General features: G+C 41.9%; 1 protein-coding gene across 6 annotated transcripts in view; it reads left to right on the top strand.

The window, feature by feature from the left end:
* VWA8 (von Willebrand factor A domain containing 8) overlaps positions 1-19,480 on the top strand; it is a 265,675-nt gene that overhangs the window by 37,722 nt on the left and 208,473 nt on the right. For all 6 annotated transcript variants that reach the window (XM_039877207.1, XM_039877209.1, XM_039877206.1 and 3 more), the window contains exons 5-10: positions 1,977-2,144; positions 6,203-6,367; positions 6,704-6,753; positions 7,581-7,689; positions 9,661-9,765; positions 17,981-18,112. In XM_039877207.1, the coding sequence (XP_039733141.1) occupies positions 1,977-2,144; positions 6,203-6,367; positions 6,704-6,753; positions 7,581-7,689; positions 9,661-9,765; positions 17,981-18,112 (729 nt within the window). The remainder of the gene's footprint in view (positions 1-1,976; positions 2,145-6,202; positions 6,368-6,703; positions 6,754-7,580; positions 7,690-9,660; positions 9,766-17,980; positions 18,113-19,480) is intronic.

The raw sequence follows: 19,480 nt of genomic DNA, 5'->3' as shown, positions 1-19,480 counted from the left end.
TCACATCCACACTTTAAAAAAAAAAAAAAAGTAAAACTACTACTACAAGATGGCCAGGTTGGTAGAAAAGAATTAAAATATATGTGATAATAAATTTGAAGGATTATATATGAATTTATTTTATTTTTAAAATAGGATGATCATCTTGAGTCTAATGTAGTTTTCATAAGTTATTTTTTATGGTAGTATAGGGACATCTAAATTCTACAATATAGTATAATATTTACAGTTTATTAAAAGGAGGCTTGATTAAGTAATGTCTGTTTTCTATGCTTGGAAGATAAATGCTTTACTATTTGAAAAATATTGAGTCTTTAAAAAATAGCGATTGTCTTTTTTCTCCCTTTAGACATTCAGGTCATTTTGTAGCTAATTACTATAGGGAAAATTAAATTTCAAGCAAAGGGGTCAGTATTAATAAAGGCAGATTTTTCCAGTAAAGCAGTATAGTACATCTGTGAGTGTGTGTGTGTGTGTGTGTGTGTGTGTAGGGAAATCACAACCAGTTAATTGTAGCAAAAATATAATGTGAAGCAACTGATGTCAGACAGTGGTGTTGGATCCGTAGATAGATGCCATATCGTGATAGATAAATATGCCAAATTAAGGAGCTTAGACTTAGTAGGTTGGAGATCTGAGAGCTAAGGAAAGTTTGAACTAGGTGGATAGTACAAAGGATGAGTTCAAGAAATGTTAAGGAAGTTAAATCATCAGGACAGGGTGATAAATTGAATGTTGAAGGTAAGATAGGAATCAAGGATCCTCGCATGGAAGAATGGTGGTCCCACCTTAAATAGAAAGTACAGGAGGAGGAGCAGGTTTGGGGGGGCAGTAAGATGTGTTCAGGGTTCCAGGGGAGCCTGAGGTGCTCATGGAGTCTGGTCGGAGACACCCAGTGAGGGATCGTGCAGTCAAGCTTGAGAGAGCTTCAGGCTGGGGAGTCACCAGCAGAGAGATGGTAGCTGGAACTCACGACTGGTAGGATTACCCAGGCTGACCTCGTAGCCTAAGGAGAACTGTGGGCTGAAGATGTAATTCTGGCGTCATCGACATGGAATTGAGCAGGCAGAGAAGGAGAAAGTTTTTCTAACAGAATGCAGTGCATGGAGGCCGAAGGAGAGGTTTAAGGGGAGCGTGGTCGTGGAAATTTAGCAGCATGTATCCTCCTCCTGTTGCATGTGCAGGAGAAATACCATTGAAGGTTTCAAGGATTTTGACCATTTTCAAGGATTTTGACCGAGAAGAAGTTGTCTGTTTTGTTTAGGCTCTATCAGTTAAAGAAAAAAAAATTTTTTTTTACATCTTTAATACTTTTTTTGTATTATAGTTTTCTTGTCTCTTACCATTTGGGGCCTACTTTATTTCCTATTTTTCTTTATTACTACTTTTCTTAAAATATACTTGGAAGACTCATGGGACTATGGCTCTAATCAGTCTGTAACCGGCCGTGTGAATCTTTCCGTTTTGGTACATTTGTAGTGTTGGTCTCACTGAACATTGCAATGAACCCAATTCATTTGGACGACGACTCCTGTTTAAAACCTGACAGCCTCCATGTGTTCTCACCTAACGTATTGGATTCTCTTGAGAAGCCCGTGGGATAGACAGGGCAGACTGTGAACTTCGTTTCTACTTTCAAGGAATCTGTTTCCTTGTTTAATTGTGTTACTGATTTACAGATAGCGCCTAGCGTTCTATTTCACTGGGCATTATCTGAAATGGTACAGCCAAAAGGAACCTTGGAGATCATTTCTTCCAGCTCTTCGTTTTATAAATGGAAAAACAGGCCTAAAGAGAGAAAATCACTTGCCTGAGATCATATAGGCAGAGAAAGCAAAATCAAGACCTGGGACCCCGCTTTCCTGGTTTGTGGTCCCATGTGATAAGAACCACACGTGTAATTTGCGCTGCGGGTCAAATCAGGCCATGCTCTGCTGTTTTCGATGTCTTACGTTGCTTTCATTTCTTGGGAACAGTGTGCGGTGCGTGCAGCCACGGAAGGCAGAACTCTCATTTTGGAAGGCTTGGAAAAGGCGGAGAGGAATGTTCTGCCTGTTTTGAACAACTTGCTGGAAAATAGGGAGATGCAGCTTGAAGATGGACGCTTCCTAATGTCTGCCCAGCGTTACGACAAACTTCTCCAAGTAAGAAAAGGAAAATTGCCTGCTTTGTCTGAGCTACTGAGCTGTGGGTGGTGCCATTCGTTATGTAAGTCATGATTATATCAGAATAAGGACACATGTTCAGGTGACCCATATGTGTGGCAAATTGCCGAAGTCATGTCATGAGTTTGCAGTTTTACAAGACTGTTCAAATATTTGCAGACTATGTTAGAAAACCTCCAAGGATTTTACTTTTTCTTGCCAATCTAACAACTTTCCTTCCTTCTTTCCTTCCTTCCTTCCCTCTCTCCTCCCTCCTTCCTCCCCCACTTCCTTTCTCCCTTCCTTCATTCCTCTTTTTTTCTCCTTTTAATTCTTCTTCCCTTCCTACTCTCCAGTCTTCCTTTTATTCATGTCTCAACAACTGTTTACTGAAGCCTAATGGCTTCTAGACAGTGATGGGAATACAAAGCTGAAAAATTTCAGATTTTGGCCTCAGGACGCTCGAAGTCCAGCAGGTATTGACAGATTTGAGTAAGAGATTTAAAAGATAACTGATGGCCGAAGCTACCAGCACCGGACACCTAAGTTGTTGTAAGGGCCTCCTCGCTAGACCCCCTACGTCCATCCTTCCTGCCCCACAGCAGTCAGTGATTACTTTAAAACATGTGACAGATCAGGTCATTCCTCTGGTCTAACCCTCTAATAACTTCCTGTTCTCCTCAGAATAAAATCCAGAGTCTTTACAGTGTATGACCTGGTCCTGTACTGCCTCTTGGGCCTGTCTCCTTCTGTACTTCTCCTTCCTTACTCCACTCTGGCTACTGGATTTTTACTTTAAACATGCTGGATAGGTGCTCTCCTACCTGCTGGGTGCTTTGCATAGGCACTTCGTTCTTCTGGAATGCTTTTCTCCCAGCTGTCTGCCTGGCTCACTTCTGTATCTCCTTCAGGTCTTTGCTCAGACATGATATCATCAATGAAGCTGCCCTCATCCACCAATTTAAAACTGTCATGTGCCCTCTGCCCCATACTTCCTTACCCCACTCTGTTTTTTCCATAAAGTCTTCTAACCTCCTACACAATTTACTTATTATGTTTTTAGTTCATTGTCTGCTTCCCTTTACTAGATTATGACTTTTACTGGGGCGGGGACTTGTGTTGCTGTTGACATCTCAAGCTCTTAGAGCAATGTGCGGTGCTTGGTCGGTGCCCGATAACTATGTGTTGGATGAATGAATGGGTGCAATAAAATCTTTAAATGCTGTGATACAGGTGCCTCTAAAGAGGGCAACAGCAAGGGACTGCGGGCCTCTTCAAAGGCCTTTGGGAAGCGGTTTGTGCCATGTCACAAAAGGACAAGAAGACAGCCCTGTTCATTCAGCTCCAGCTGCACTAGGGACTGACGGCTCTGCCTCTGCATTCTAGGACTTAGAGTCTCTCTCACACCTGTTCTGTCCATACATGTATGCTACTTTTACTGCCCCAGGTTGGTGACAGATTGCTCAAGAGCAGGATGTGTCTTAAACTTCTTGGCCCTGCTCCCTGGGAGCTCTTACAAGCCTAGGATACCCAAGCACTGAGTAATAGACATTGACACCAGAGGGTCTGATTGAAATGATCCTCCATGACTGGCAGGACCAGAAGCATCTTTCAGATGCCTGCTGCGGCGTGAGCCTGCTTTCTGGAAAACCTGCCTTGCATCCCTTTTAACACTGTTTCTCTACCGTTTATGGGAGAATCTAGGTGGTGTTTTCATTATGCAGTACAGTTTTTTTTCTTTTGGATCTATCTAAAGATGGCACCATACTAATATAATTAGAAGGAGATACCTGAGAATTTTATCAGTAAGCAAAGTTAAATTCATTCATATTGTTACGGTTAATTTATTGAAATGAAAGCCATTTCTATTATTTTTTAAATCTTACTTTAAATTTTATTAATTTTATAAATAAATAAAAGAATAATCATTTATATTTATATTATTTCAAATTACAAAATAACGATTATGTGCCTCTCTCTAGTTATTGGCCACTTTTAGTAAATGATTTGGGAAACAATACTTAGATTATAGAATCATTTTTTTAAGTATAGAAGTTACTTTATAACAAGAAATCTGATATAGTCTTTATTCATGTAGTAGAATTCTATACAAAGTTATAAAACACATTACTTTGAATAGGAATTTGGGCTTTGAGGTCAAAGGGTTTGAGTATGCAAGGAGTGGTTATTATTAAGTGAGAAGGATGTACTACATTTTCCCCCAACCTAAATATCAGGATAAATACATCATTTTTGTTGGTAACCCTAATTTCTGTATTCATAGAATCTGTCTCATGAGAACCTCACAGAGTCTAGGGACGATCCCTTCAGAAAACACCACCTTAACACAATTTCTATAAAAGATTTCAACACTGTAATTGAAGTCTCATTTATTTCTAGCTAGATTCAATATACTAAATTTGTATATCTGAAAATGTTAATGCTTCCATAGAGGTGATTATAGTGGAATTGTGTAATTATGGAAACAGATATGATTGATTTGTATAAATTTTATTTATGTTCTGGTTATCATTTTCAGATAAGTAGAAAAGAGAAATATTCAGCTCTGAAAATTGTCTTCTTGATTTCTTAGGCAGGGTTAGACACAAATTCTTATTTTCTGCTGCGTATGATATAGTGTCAGTGTTAGTCCTATTAATTAAATATAGGATCATGGTTTTGGTTATGCTAGAAATAATTGTTCGTCATGTTTTTACATTATTTCCTGCAGTCAGTCAACTGACATTTCTCCTATTACGCGCTAGAGGTAGTCAGTGCGTGAGTGCACAGTGATAGAATCTTGCATAGGACAGAGCGGAGGGGTACAAAAGTGCTTCCAGTGGAAGGAGAGGATGAGAAAGGGGCCCGTTTTAATGACAGGATTGCGCTGAGCTTTGAATAATGCCTGTGCTTACGCGGCGCACAGTGGGGAGGGTGTTCCAACAAGGGGAGCAGCGTTGGCGGAGTCGCACGGTGTGGCTGGGGAGCCACAGTCGTGAGGTGGGCTGGAGCACGGGGCCCGGAAAGGCGGGCCGAGGGGGTAGGTACGCAGTGCTTGCTGAGCCGGGGAGGATCAGACGTGAATCTGGCCGGGAAAAGCCTTGAATGCCTTGTTACGAGTTTCTACACGGTCCCTTGGCCACATCCTTGGGAGATCTGCCGAACACTGAGGACCTGTCGCTTCGAAGGTGCACGTGCATAAACTTTGTAAGCTCCACGGGTCCTACAGAGGACAGCGAAGAGCCATTGATAAGACCAGGCAGAGATGGAAAGAATGGCATTTACCGGCGCCTGCTTCAGTCCTGTGCTTTCACGCACATTAGCACATGTAGTTTGCATAACAACCCAGTGATGTTGGCGATGTTGGTCTCACCTTACAGGTGAGAAAGCCGAGGTTCAGAGGGTGTCCTTGTGTGCTCTTGGTCTCTTAGCTAGAGTTCGTGTCAAGCACCAGGGCCAGGGTTTATAGCTCCAAAGCCCATACTGCTTCCTGTCTCTCAACTCTAACACGTGTTAGTTGTATATACCTCCTTTGAACCTTGGTTTGTTCATTCATAAAAGGAATTAAATTTCTATTTGGATCCTGGTAGAAGTGACATGGGAAAAATACATGGAAAGTACTTACCACATAGTAGATTTTCAATACACGTTAGTTATTGAAATATACCCGTAAGCATAGCTGTCTATGTATGGTCCGAGGGCAGGCTCTGCTCCGCGGGTGGTCCGCCATCTGGGACCACCTTTTCCATCATCTGGTCCGAGCCAGTGGGTCTTCCTTGCCCTCCGGACGTTGTTTCTCTGTGTCACTGAGTAGGACTTGGAGATCTCCTTTGTGCCTCGAAACATCAGCTGCTTCCAGTCTTCAGATAGTGAGCCTTCCCTGGAGCCTTCCCTGGCGACCCCAATTTCACTTGGTCCCCTTCTTTGGCAGTTTGGCTTTGAGAGTGTTCTCAATACAGTTTACTCTGCAACCAGGGCCCAAACTTCTTGGCCCGGCAGCTCTCGCGGTTGGAATCTGTCTCATACATGCTGTAACTTTTGGTGTCATACTCTCTCAGGATCACACCAAAACAGAGATGGATGCTTGGAACATCGTTCGAGTGAGTGAAAATTTCCGAGTGATTGCCTTGGGCTTGCCAGTGCCCAGGTACTCTGGGAACCCATTAGATCCCCCTCTCCGTTCTCGATTTCAGGCCAGAGATATTTATTATCTACCCTTCAAGGTAAGTATGAATGAAGATAATTTACTTTTAAAGTTTTTCCATCTATAATAAATTCAATTTCTATAAAAATGTTACTATTTTTATAGATGTACCCTAGTAGTTAATGGTGAAGAAAATCTCTGGCAGTGAGGAAGAAAAATTACCGTGGTATTATTTGTCTGATAAAATTTTAAAAGTCTACTCTTTTTTTAGAAAATGACATGTATCAAGAAATTATTTTTTGTTATTAATTACTCAATGTGTGCTTAATTAAAATGTTGAATTTGTCAATAAAACATCTGCATTTAATCTGTTACATTCCTCATTAAATGATCTGATGTTTCTGTGTTATCATAGGACCAACTCGAACTGTTGTATTCAGTTGGAGCCAATGTTTCCACTGAGAAGTAAGTATTACAGCTGTACATTTACATTTTTAATATAAATATTTATACATAGTTTAATAAATATGTACATAAAATAAATATATTTAAAATATATCTCTATATTTTTATATCTGGGCATTTAACATTGAATTTATTTTGCCTGTTCATTGATTGATTGATTGATTGATTCAACAACTGTTCTTTGAAGAATTTTTCAGGAGTTAAGGTAAGTGCTGATGATAAAGACGACGACAAAGCTAAAATGGTGGTAAAGACATGATCTTTGATGGCAAGAAACTCCAAATCTAGTAGAGTTTAAAGATGTTTGAATATTTTAGTTTAACATAAGGGCCATGATTTCAAAGAATTGGGAGCAATTATGGTTGAGACTATAAGGCCTTCAGAAAGGCATTGGCAGTTGAGATGGGCCCTAAAGAATGAGTAGGCTTTTGCCAGATAGAGAATGAAATTAAGGAAATCTAAGATTTTTTTTTTTAAAGCATGGTTTATGAGAGTATATGCCTCATTCTTGAGGCTGTGAAAGGCTCTTGGTGGCTAGAGTTTAGGTGTAGATTGAGAAAGGTAAGCAGTGAGACTGGCCAGGTAGATTTGGGCCAGCTTGTGAAAACCGTCACATATTGTGAGGGATTTGAGAAATATATCTGTGTATCTAATCAACTTCGGAGTTTTAGATGGAATATTGTAATGTGGAGCTGTTCCTTAAGAATTTAATAGTAGATGTTATCTTTTTAGATTAATTAAATTGGCCCAGCTATTTAACAGGTTTGTACATTTTACATATTAAAACTGTTAGAGTAAAATTTAACATTATTTACTTTTCCCCCTAGAGTTTCTCAGCTCTTGTCCTTTGCCACCACTCTCTGTTCCCAAGAATCTTCCATGCTTGGACTTCCAAATTTTCCTTTAGATAGTTTATCAGCAGCAGTTAAAATCCTGGTATGTATAAAATAAATGAATGACTGGTATACCCAAATGTGGCCAATAAAACATAAAAGTTTGTCCTTGGAGATGAATCACTTGATTTTGCCTTGCCATATTCTTCTATAAATATCATAAGACCTGAGATTACCTTGTGCAGTGCAGCAATCTCTACAGAGACCCAGGGCGTGTTCTGAGCACTTGGTGGAGCGGGGGAGTGGAGGGGGAGGCAGAGAGGCAGCCTAGGTAGAAGCTGCATGGAGGGGGAGTGTCATCCTGAACTCCAGAGGTGAGCTGTAGTGTCAGGTAGGCCACAGACTCCCCGACCTGAGGCAGGAGAGCTGGGTGCTCACACTTCAGCACCATCTGTCCCTTGCTAATGGTTGTCCCAATGGACACAGACTCCCAGACACCAGGTGTTTCCCCGGCCTGTGAGCAGAGCTGGCCGTGGGAGCTCCAGGGTAGTCTTCACAAGACCGAAGGACACCTGCAGCCGCTAGCTGTTGGAAAGGAGAGCCGGGTGGCCCAGAAAAGGTGACGCTAGGTCCGGGGGGGTGTGGTGGAGCACCGACATCGTCCACTGCAGTTCCACAGAAGTCACGACAGTGTCTGCAGTGGTGGGAACGCCCTCCAGGGAGGGGGGACAGCAGGCAGGAAGGCGTCAAATCGCAGAAGGGCCTGGTGTGTTTGGAGAACGGGAATAAGCTGTATCAGTAGAGCAAGCATGTGGCTGGAGAGGCAAGGACCTCCGTGTGAAGTGTCGCATGGCGAGTGAAGTCTCATGGCCGACTTAATGTTGGCCCAGCGGACGTTAGTAGGTAAGGTGTGCAGCAATCGTGTGTGGGAGGATGATACCTCCGTTGGCGACAAGGAGGGATGGGGCCGCCTGGATGCACAGGGAGCACAGAGGAGACTGATAATAGTCAGCGAGAGACCGCTCAGGAGCGCGCCGGGAGGTAGTGGCCGTGCCACGGGGTAGTGGGTGTGCCACCTAGGTGAGACGTGTTTCTAAACTTCAGTGCTATTTATTTTCTATTTCCTGAGAGTCAGAGTTAAGTTTCCCAGGTATTGCTTATACAATTCTCTGCATCTAGAGCAGCTTTTCTTCTGTTTATCACATCTTTTACTTTTCGTTTTTTATTTTTGCTCAGAACTTTTTACTTTAACAATTCTCAAATCTAAAAAACAGTTCAAAAAAATAAAATGGACAACTATAATTCCTTCAACTAGAATCACCAGCTGTTAACATATTGCCCCATTTGCTTGCTCTCTCTTTTTTTCTTGAAGCATCTGAAAGTACTTTGTGGTTAATATTCTTAAATACTTCAGAAGCTTCTCAGAATGAGGACGTTCTCCTGCATAACCAGATACCGTTATCATACCCCTCAGCGCAGTAGCAGTAATTCTGTGTCATCTAATAGACGGTCTACATGGACATTTCCCTAATTGTCCCTGTTAATAGACTTTTCAAAGTAGAGTAACCGGAATTGGAAAGCAGTTTGATTTGGGTTGAGGAGGTAGGGTTTGAAGATAATTTAACACTTTCTAACTTTGTGGTTATAACTTCGAAGCTGAGTAAACGTGGGTGAGATTAACTCAGATTAGGAATACGGATGAAGGAGGAGGTACTTTAGGACAGGTAGGGTAAGGAGAGGAGTTTCAGACAAGCTGAATGGGGGTCTGTGAGATGTCCGTGTGGTCACGTCTCATGTGCAACTGAGAGTTCAAGTCCAGAGCTCAGGAAAGACGTCAGGACTAGAAACAGAAACACGGAGGCCTTCAACGCACAGGCGGCGGCTGAAGATGGGAGTGGCTGAGCTCAGCAAGGGCAGAGAAACAGGAAGGGAAGAGGAAATCACGTTCGCTTATGTGGACTTCTGGGAAATATTGTTGATAAAGCAATTTCAATGTCATATGTACATTTCCGATAAATTTTCTGTGATTTATTTTTGACGTTCCTCCTTCCCACGTGTTTTTGCTCCTAAACAGGATTCCTTCCCTATGATGTCGATCAAACATGCCATCCACTGGCTGTACCCGTACACTATTTTACTAGGCCACGAGGGGAAGATGGCTGTGGAAGGTATTTTAAAAGTAAGTGCCTGCTTTACTTCCTTCCCTTCCTCTACTTTTCCTTCCCTCCCCTTCCTTTCTCTTTCCTTCTCTCTTCCCAGCGCCCCCTGCCTTCTCTCCTACTTTTCTCTCTCCATTTTTCTTCCTTTCCCTTGCTTTCCCAGGCATGGATGGAGGCATCGGCACGCTGCTGACTGAGGAAGCGAGCGCACAGGTGGCTGCTGTGTTTGGGAGATTGGCTCCATTGAGCAAATGAGTAAATCGCATGGGCAAATGAGTGAATATATTGGGGATAATAAGATCTGCATTTCTCACTGTTGGAGAAGGAATTTGTGGACATACAAAGGGGGATGAAAGAAAGAACCCTGAAGTTGTTAATTGGAGAAATCAGCACGAACTCACTTTTTTCTCTCTATATAAACAGAGAGTAATACGTATAAATAGTGTATATACGTGTGTATGCATACACATATTTCCTAGCTCCAGCCCCTGAGAGGGTTTAAAGGCGATGACACTCCAATGGCAGTGATCAGACAGGGGCTGAGACGGTGGGTTCTGAGAACTGCACCTCCCTGAGAGGAATCGGGCCTCCTTGGAGGTAGGGCTGATGCGAGGCTCAGGACGGGAAATATACACAATGAGCCTGGGCCACCGCAGTGCACCAAAAGTAAGGAAATGTTCAACAAGCGATGTTAACATCGTCAAAGTGACAGAAAAGTCAGCTCGGGGTAGCTCCCCCTGGCCAAAATCTGCAATTTTTAGCATCAAAATAAATAATGGTAGTAATCAATGACAACCTTTTGCATTAAATAGGAATTCATGAGTTCATACTGATGTAAACAAGTAAATACATGGAGGAGAAGGGAAAGCTTTTCCTAGTGGAATGCCTACTAATAAAAGCAGAGGGATTATATAAATAGAAAAAAAGCACCATTTGCAGCCATCAGAGCGGTGGTTGATTTAGGCGGAATCATCAGACGATGTTAAAGCTAGTGGTGCTTCTATGAGGGGCAAGATGCCAGCATAATCTATGAATGTCCCTGCACCCCCGCCAAATACTCAATTGGCTATAAAACAGGGAAATTATATATTCATAGTAACTACCAGCTGGACCAGGTGGGACAAATCAACCTCATGTGCCTCCCGGGTGTCGTATAAGAAGAGCTCAGCGTCACTTCTTGAGTATTCTGGCTAAGAACTCGTGGTACCTGTTGGCCGTGATGAGATATTGCATAGACCTGAGTTGAGGGCCGTCTTGCAGAGTGAAAGGCCTGTATTCTGCGGGACTGCTCAGGCCAGGAAAACAGAAAAACCGAGTCACTGTTTCAGACTGAAAGATACTAGCGAGAACCAGCTAAATGCAGTGTGTTCCTGCATTGGATCCTGGGCCAGATGGGAAAAGTGGCATCGTTGGGACAGCTGGTTAAACCCGCATGGGGCCTGTGGATGGGCAGTAGTGTGCCGCTGCATCGTTCGCGTGATCTGGAAGCCTGTGGGGCAATCATGTTGGCCGGAGTTCTTGTTTTCAGGAAATATGAACTGGAATGTTCAGGAGTGATCGAGCATCATATCTGCAGCTTATGCTCAAGTGGTTTGGAAGAAGAGCAGTGGTTGTGTGTGTGTGTGTGTGTTCATGTAATGTGTGTGTTCATGTATGTGCGTGTGTGTGTGTGTGTGTGTGTATGTATGTGTGTGGTGGGGGTCTGAAGGAGAAAGGGAACAAATGTGCTAAGATGTTAACCACCGTGAAATCTGGGTGGAGGCAAAATAGAACTTCTTTGCCCAGCCCTGTCCTGCAACTTTCCTACAAGTCTGAAATGACTTGAAGATACAAAATTTTAAGAAGTGAATGAATATCCAGTATAACTCATTTCAAAATAAAAAAACAAAAGCAAATATCTAATATAATACTAAGTTAACATTTATCTGCCTGTAACTTAAGTGAAAGGCAAGCATTTTATGTAAAAAATATGGAAATTGCTAAAGAGCTATCGTTTAGACTGCTGGAACTCTCGCTTTGTCATAGTGGTTTATGGTACACGGAGCATGGTTTTCTTCTAGAATACACCTGGCATAACTTCCTCATAGTGTAGCTAATGGTCTTGTTTTCTGAAGGTCCAGTGACAGTATGTAGTATCTTATAACTACATATTTGAAAGTGTTGAGCCTTGGTGGAGATTTATCGACTCACCTCAATCATTCCTTTTCATAAAAGACAGTTTTTCTTTCTCTTCCACAGTCTGGCTCAAGGCACAAATTTCTAGGCGCCAGTAGCATGCGCACACCAAGCTGGCATGGCTCCACGTCCCGGCTTCACTTTCTGGAGGCGAGAATTGGACGTCGCCTTAAGCATAGAGAACGATAGTTGTTTCTCCCCTCATCCCCAAGTCCACACATGGCCTTGGGGCATCCGGAAGTTCTCTCTGTGCAGCTCATAATAAGGAGGAGACCTGAGATGAGTGGAACAGCAGCTGCTCGTTACTGTCGTGGAATTTTTTTTTTTTTTTACATCAGTCACCAAAGAAACAATATTCGTATTGATTGGTGATGTCAATAACAATAATCGTAATAACAAAACTAATAAAATGCTGTTCCTCATAGATGCTGGGAAGTATAGTTAGGGATAAAATCTGAAAGGAAAGTATAGAGAAGCAAGAGGAAAATAATGGCCAATAAAGAAGCAAAGGACGTAGACGAGACAGCGGACAATGGACGTGGAGCTGCGGACAGTGGGATGGCAGCCTCTGTGAAAGGGAAGAAGGAAGTCTGTGTGTGTGAGGTGTGAGGAGGGGACAGAGGCGAGGAAAGGGGAATGGGAGCCAGAAGGGGTACAGGGCTGGAGGAAGGGGGGAAGCCAGAGGGGAGTGGGGGAGTGAGGAAGCGGGGGAGAGGAGAAGGTGAGAGAATATTAACGGGGTGTTGAACCATTTGGAAATGCACAAGTTAATTGATAGGCTCAAGGAGTCAGGAAACTACCGTTTTCTGACTATATAGTTTTAAAGAATTATGAAGTTCTCACTTTAAGTTTTATTCCAGGAGCCGAAAAAAGAAAACTAGAACTCATCTTCGATTTAATCAGCATCTGAGCTCAGTTGGCATTGGTCACTGAGACAGAGCACCTAGTGTTTAAAGAAAAAGGCTGTGATTTCGGTTGCATTCCCTTGATGTCCATTAGCACAGTGTCAATGCCTTGAGAACAAGGGTAGGAAGTCAGGGAGGAAGAAAATGCACAGGAAGTTCTGATAAAGTTCAGAACACCTTTCTTTTTTTCTAAACAAGCTATAAAAATGGCTGGAATGTCTCATTCCCCAGATGGTGTGCATCTTATGATGTTCATACTCTAAAAAACGTGTTTTTCTAGCCATAAAGTCACTTCTAGCTTTTAGTTAAGGGTGTCTTAAAGAAAATAACTCTCATTCTGAATTGGCTGTTCTTTGAGAACGGTGTTTGTTACAATCTAGTAACAAGTATGTCCGGATTTTTAGTACCATGTCTTGGCTCTCAGTCCCTCAGTAAATTCCGTTGATGATCGAGAAAGGCCATGCCGTCACTTATCCACTGATGACGTAAAATGAACTATGATCTTTTTTCTGAGAAACTTGGAAGGATCTTGGATTTAGTGTTTTCATTTCAGTCAACAAACGTTAATTGAACACTCATTTGGCAAATGATGATGTGCGTACGGAAATCCAGGGATACAGAAATGGGTGCGATCTGATCTCTGCTCTTGAGGAACCTGTGGTCCGGTTGGAACATCACACATGCAAGTAAAATAACTATTTTAAGGTAATTAATGATTTTAGAGTAGTACAGCATAGTGATGAATAACTCTGGTCAAAGTAATGAAGACCTGAATTAGGTCAGTGAAATAGAGACTGAATAGATATGGGAAGTGTCTCAGAGGTGGGATGGTAAACCGAGCTCGCTGACAAAGTATCGGATAGGTTGTGGGGGTGGGGGCTGTGAGAGAATGTGACAAATCGAGGATGTCCATGAGTCCTAGCTCGGACAGCTGAGTAGACTGAGATGCCACTGTCACGAGAAAGCGGGGAATAGGAGCGCATTTGGGGTGGGGGCTATGTAGTTTAAAACAGTAGAGTCTTTTCCAATTCGAGGTTCTCGAGTGTTGTCTAGCAGACTTGGAAATATGGATCTGAATCTGAAGCTATTTTGATACTAAAGAGAAATACTTGGGAGTCGCTAACGTGTGGGTGGTAGTTGAATTCATGGTGATGGATGAAAGGACCCGAGGGGAGCATGCACGGTGAGAAGCAGCAGTCCCCGAAGCCGGAAGCCTGAAGCACCAGCAGTTACGGGTTGGGTAGTGGGCACAGAGAAAGGAGACTTTGAGTCAGGCAGGGGGAGAGCAGTCAGAGAGAAGGAAGTCGAACAGCGAAAATGCTTATGAGCACAGAGAGAGACTTTCAAGAGGAGAGGGACAGCAAGTTTCAAGTGTCGCAGAGATGTCTCGTTGAATGAAGTCTTTCTGATTATTCATTCAGAAAAGGATTTTCATTTCATCTATTCTTCCATCCAGTCAATTAGCTAGACACTATTATGTTGGAGATGCAGGAGTAATCAAAATGGAGAGAAATCTCTCCTTTCACCAAACTTATATTTTAGAGAAGGGTAACAGTTAATCAATCAATAAAGTAAGCGAGTAAATAAGTCAAGTATGTAGTATGCCGACTGAGGAATGGACGCCCTCACCGGGAAGATGACGTTGAAGACCCGAAGGAGAAGGAGCGAGTGCTGTGGAGGAAAGCAGGTGAGGCAGAGGCCCTCAGGCAGGAGCACACCCGAGGTGTCCTGTGAGGGGACAGAGCAAGCTAAGAAGAGGTGAGTAGGAGGCGAGGTAAGAAGGTAAAGGAGGCGAATCACCTTTACAGGCCACCGAAAGGGCTTCCGCCTTCAGTCTGAATAAGATGGAAGGGCATCAGAAGGTTTTGAGCAGAGGAATGCCTTCTGTGACTGGACGTTTTAACAGGCTCACTCTGGTTGCCGAGCCGTGGGCAGACTCTGGACAGTGAGGTGAAAGCAGGGGCAAACAGCCATCGGGTTGCCGTAGTAACCTAGTTGCGAGGTAGTAGTGGCTTCGACAAGCTTGAGCTTGATAGGAAGTAGTTGCATTTATTCCGAAGGTAGAATCAGGATGATCTGCTGAAGGGTTGGAAGTAGGTTTGAGACAGAGTCAAGGATGACATCAGGCTTTCTGGATGGAGCACCCAGGATGATGAAGTTGGAGACAGAACATGGAAGATCAAGACTTGAGTTTTGCACACATTTAGATTAAAATACCTATTAGGTATCAAAATGGAAATGGCAAGACAACAGTTGCATATACAAGTCAGGAGTTTAGAATAGAAGTCTGAACAGGGAGAAAATCTAGAGTCATGACTGTATCGATGATTTGTAGTCTGAAACTGGGTCAATGTAGACTAGACAATAAAAAGATTACTCCAGAAGTTCCCTAATGTGTACTGGTTGGGAAGATGAAGAAGGACCTGCAAAAGAGACTGAGATGGAGGGAACTGGAAAACGACGAAGACTAATTTATGTGACTTGGCAAATAGGACATTATCCGTGGACTTACCAGGGGCAATGCTAGGAAACCAGAAGTCAATGAGCCAAATAGTAAATCGGAGACAAGGAAGTTGAAACAGTGATTGTGTACTACTCGTGAAGTAAGTGTGATGGCGACTGGGAACAAACGGATGGCGCGTCAATCGAGGATGGTGTAGAATCCAGAAACGGCTTTTTGTTCGTTTCTTGAAGTGGGGGAGACAAACAATGGGAAAAAAAGATGAAATCTATGGATAACGTGGAAAACATTTATGGAAATCACGGTCTGGGGGAGGCAGGAAAGGACCTTTGCAGAGCACCATCATGTCTCGGTTTGGAATGGTGGAAGAACATACTTTGTGCCCTGTGAGGGGAACGATGGCCTTCTCATAAACCGAGATGAAGCAAGTAGACTTCCACTGGCTTTCCATCCACGCATGAGTAAAGCGAAGTCCTTTCTACTGGGACAGTGGGAAGAAGTGAGGATTTGATGAAAATATAGGTGATTCCATTGAGGATGAAGGAAAAAAATTTCATTGGTTTATTTATTTAACAAATCTTTTTTGACCCATCGACTATGATCTATACATGCGATTCTATGCTCTGGACATTTGGAGTGAACCAGGTAGATACGTTTGGATAGTGCCCTAATGGGGTTTACGTTCTTTTGAAGTGTGAAGCTGTATGCCCCTGGAGGCCGCTAAATCACCTGCTGAGACGGGGCAAACGGGCTCAGAGTGACTCCTAAGGACAGTAGTCTTGGTCTGTATTAGTTGCTGAAAGGCCCAGCAGAGACCAGTGGCTACATATTTGTTCAGCAACGAGACAACACGATACAGAGAATTTCTCCCCTAGAGCTCAAAAACCTAGAGAAAAGGTGTGAAGAGAATGAATACATGGTGGGACAGGATTGGGAATCGTGAGGGTGGACACGTCGGCCTCGCAGATCAACACCTGGGTGGTTCACGTTCCTTCTATTTAATTATACTTCACAGTTCCAGTAATGTCATCCCGAAGAAAGTGTGACAAAAATCCATTAGTAGTAGGTTGTTTCATTGAAATTCAAGAATTCATAGGAAATATTCATTAATATAAAACGATAAGGTACATACACTTGGTTTTCTACTTCTTGCTAACATGTAGCCTATAGGAATTACTTATCTATTTTACTCCTCAATTACTTTTTTGATTAGCAGTCCTCTGAATTTCCTGTGCCAACAATGGTAATTCACCTTGAGTTCTTTTACTACCTTAATGTTTTTTAGTCTACTATTTTTATTCTGAAATATTTTAGCTTGAATTATTTATAAGGACATAACCAGTATAGCAAGTGGTTCAAGGCATTAGTGTCCATTTCTGGAATATAGGTCCTGACATCAATTCTATATCAAGTCAGAATGACGTTATTATACTGTAGTAAAAACATACCTTTAAGCGTTTCTATTTGGGTTTTTTTAGGATTTAATGGCTCTGGTTTCTAAATTCTAATGAATTTAATCACTTGGCTAAGGTTTTATTCTTTTTGTATTGAACCTCCCTTAAAATACAGTGTAGCTTTTTTCTGGATGAAATTAAAGTGTCAATAATTGTTATTTGTCTATAACATGGAAGCAGTTCCTACCAAATTATGTGATACTATGAAAATTTGCATATATAAAATGTGTTACTTATAAAATATTTTTTATAGTATCACAAATAGACATTTTTTATTTTCGGTTTGGGGAAAAGAGTGAGTGACTATCTTGAGTACTTACGACACCAAAACGAAGACTCGAACTGGGCTGTTATGTTAGAATGTTGAGGTCGAAGGTAATTTTCTTTTCAAAAATCTACTTTCTGGGATTGTATCATTTTGTTGAAAAGGGAGTGATCTGTTCCTTCACTGAGGTTCAATTCTTTCACTATGGTGATAATGTTCTGTGGTTGGATTTGTGTGGAGTTATTTATGCCTGTTGAATACTAAAAATGACTTAAGCTTTTCATATTAAATGTGATGCTTATCGTAGGCCAAAGGACTTAATTAATTTTCAGTCAGTATTCTCATTTTTCATATACTTGTTTGTGTTTTCTTTGTGTCTTTTTTCACATAAGGAGTTGGCGTGAGGGGATGTAACCAATGTTAGGACATTGATAATTGGCCCACCTGGAATCAATGGACTTGGCCTTTTAAATCCAGTCTGACAAATATTGAGAACCTAGACTGCGCAAGGCACTGTGCCAGACACTGTGGAAGATTGATTGTTATAATTTATTGTAATCAGTTAAGCTAATCACACTCACAGCCGGCAGAATGCTGTCCAGGAAGTTCTGGTTTCATGAATTTCAGGCAACGTATTATAAGCCTTATTTTACTTTAGTATCTTTTCAAGAATGTCATCATCAATTGGAACTTTTTATTCTCAAGAAATATAGGCGTGAACTTTTACCAGCTCAGGAATTCAGTGATTCTTGTCATTTAGTAAACTTCAGGGACTATTTTCATATCACCTTTAGTAATTGGTATAGGTAGACTGGTATTCGTAAAAATAGGAAAAAAATGCTCATTAATTTTTTTTACCTCTACTTTTATATCATTAAGTGAGTTCCAGTTCTAATTAAGATGAAATCTTATAGATATCTAACATTTAATACTAAAATAAAAAGTAAATGATGTGATTTTCTTATAATTTTATAGCGCTTTGAACTCCAAGATTCAGGAAGCTCTGTGCTTCCTGAAGAGATTGTGAGAGTCGAGAGGATGACCGAAAACCATGTGCCCCAAGCTTCCGTGACTGTCCGGATTGCAGACAGAGAGGTGACCATCAAGGTAATGAGTCCAGGTTCATACGTCCTAAGATGTGCCTTGTCCTGCTCATTTTTTTTGACTTGGGTGCACGATCCCCTTATAAGTCTTCTTTGGCTCTGTAGCGTCACGTCTATATATCTGTATGTATATTTATCTGTATCCAGAGTCATGTAGGTTTTAAACTGAAAAAATTCAGGAGAAACATAAGCATAGCCTTTTATCAAAAACCCAGAGTTGACCTCTGAGAAAATCAAATAGAGCATTGATTAATGAAAGCATTTTGTATTCTAAGTCCTTGGTAAGACATAGTGTTTTCAAACATGTTTTAGCAGCCAGGGAATACTCTTCTCAAATAAAATCTGTCTTAGTGACACGGAACAGTTGAAAGAGGAGTTGCTCTAGCTGAAGAGTTTTTAGAGGGGGGCGGGGCAGGATTGGCCTGCGGAGCCCCATCTGCCTGCCCCACCCCCCTTCCCTCAGCCCTTTCTGAGAGGCTACCAGAGAGTCCATTAGGGAGCACAGCTTGTGGAATCCTGACTTAAATGCATTATAAGTGAATGTAGGAAAGAAAAGCCTTGCTTTCTCATGATGTGACAGACCAAATTTTAATTATAGACTTTTTGGTGTGTTTTAATGTGATATCAGTAATATTTATTTATGTTACTGTTTATTTATTCATGCAACTGAACATTGGTTGTGTCTGCTGTGGGCCAGGCTCTGTATTAAGATTTGCTAGTGCTGCTGGGTACCGGTCACTGTGTTTGTTTCTTTGCATATATTATGCCTAAACCCCCCAACAACCCTGGAAGTAAGTTTTATTATCTCTGCTTTGTGGATTAGAAAACAAATATAAAGAGGGTAGTCAATTCACCCGTGGTCACTAGCTAGGAAACGTCACAGCTGAGACGTTTAGATAGGATTATTTTTCGCTATACTCTTCTGCCTCCCCGAGATGAATTGTCTCACCACGCCAATGGGCAGGGACTCAGCCAGATAGGTAACCACTGCCCTGGAGTGGCTGCAGGTCACAGTGGGAGAGTAACACCAGGAGTCAGGAGGAGCACACGAAATCTTATGAGGAGACAGGAAGTAAAAGGAGAAGTCGGTATGAAGGAAGGGAGGAGAGATTTTAAGAATAGATGCTTCTGAGAGGTAAACTAAAAGAAGAATGGAAAAGGATTTGTGGACGTGGACTTTAAAAATCAGCAGTGACTCTGGAGAGTCTCGGTGGACTGCTTTTAAATTCTGTACTTATAACTGGAATTTAGACGGAACCTTCATTCTCCAATAGTGACATCGTTATTATAAGTTATAAATAGCGTGAAAATGGCGTGATGCTTATGCAGATGTCTGACAGCATGGGGCTATCATTTTAGAGGGATGATCGAT

The sequence above is a fragment of the Pteropus medius genome, unplaced genomic scaffold (genome assembly GCF_902729225.1).
Source record: "Pteropus medius unplaced genomic scaffold, Ma_sr-lr_union100, whole genome shotgun sequence".
Classification (NCBI taxonomy): Eukaryota; Metazoa; Chordata; class Mammalia; order Chiroptera; family Pteropodidae; genus Pteropus; species Pteropus medius.
This window is presented reverse-complemented; position numbering and strand designations above follow the sequence as displayed.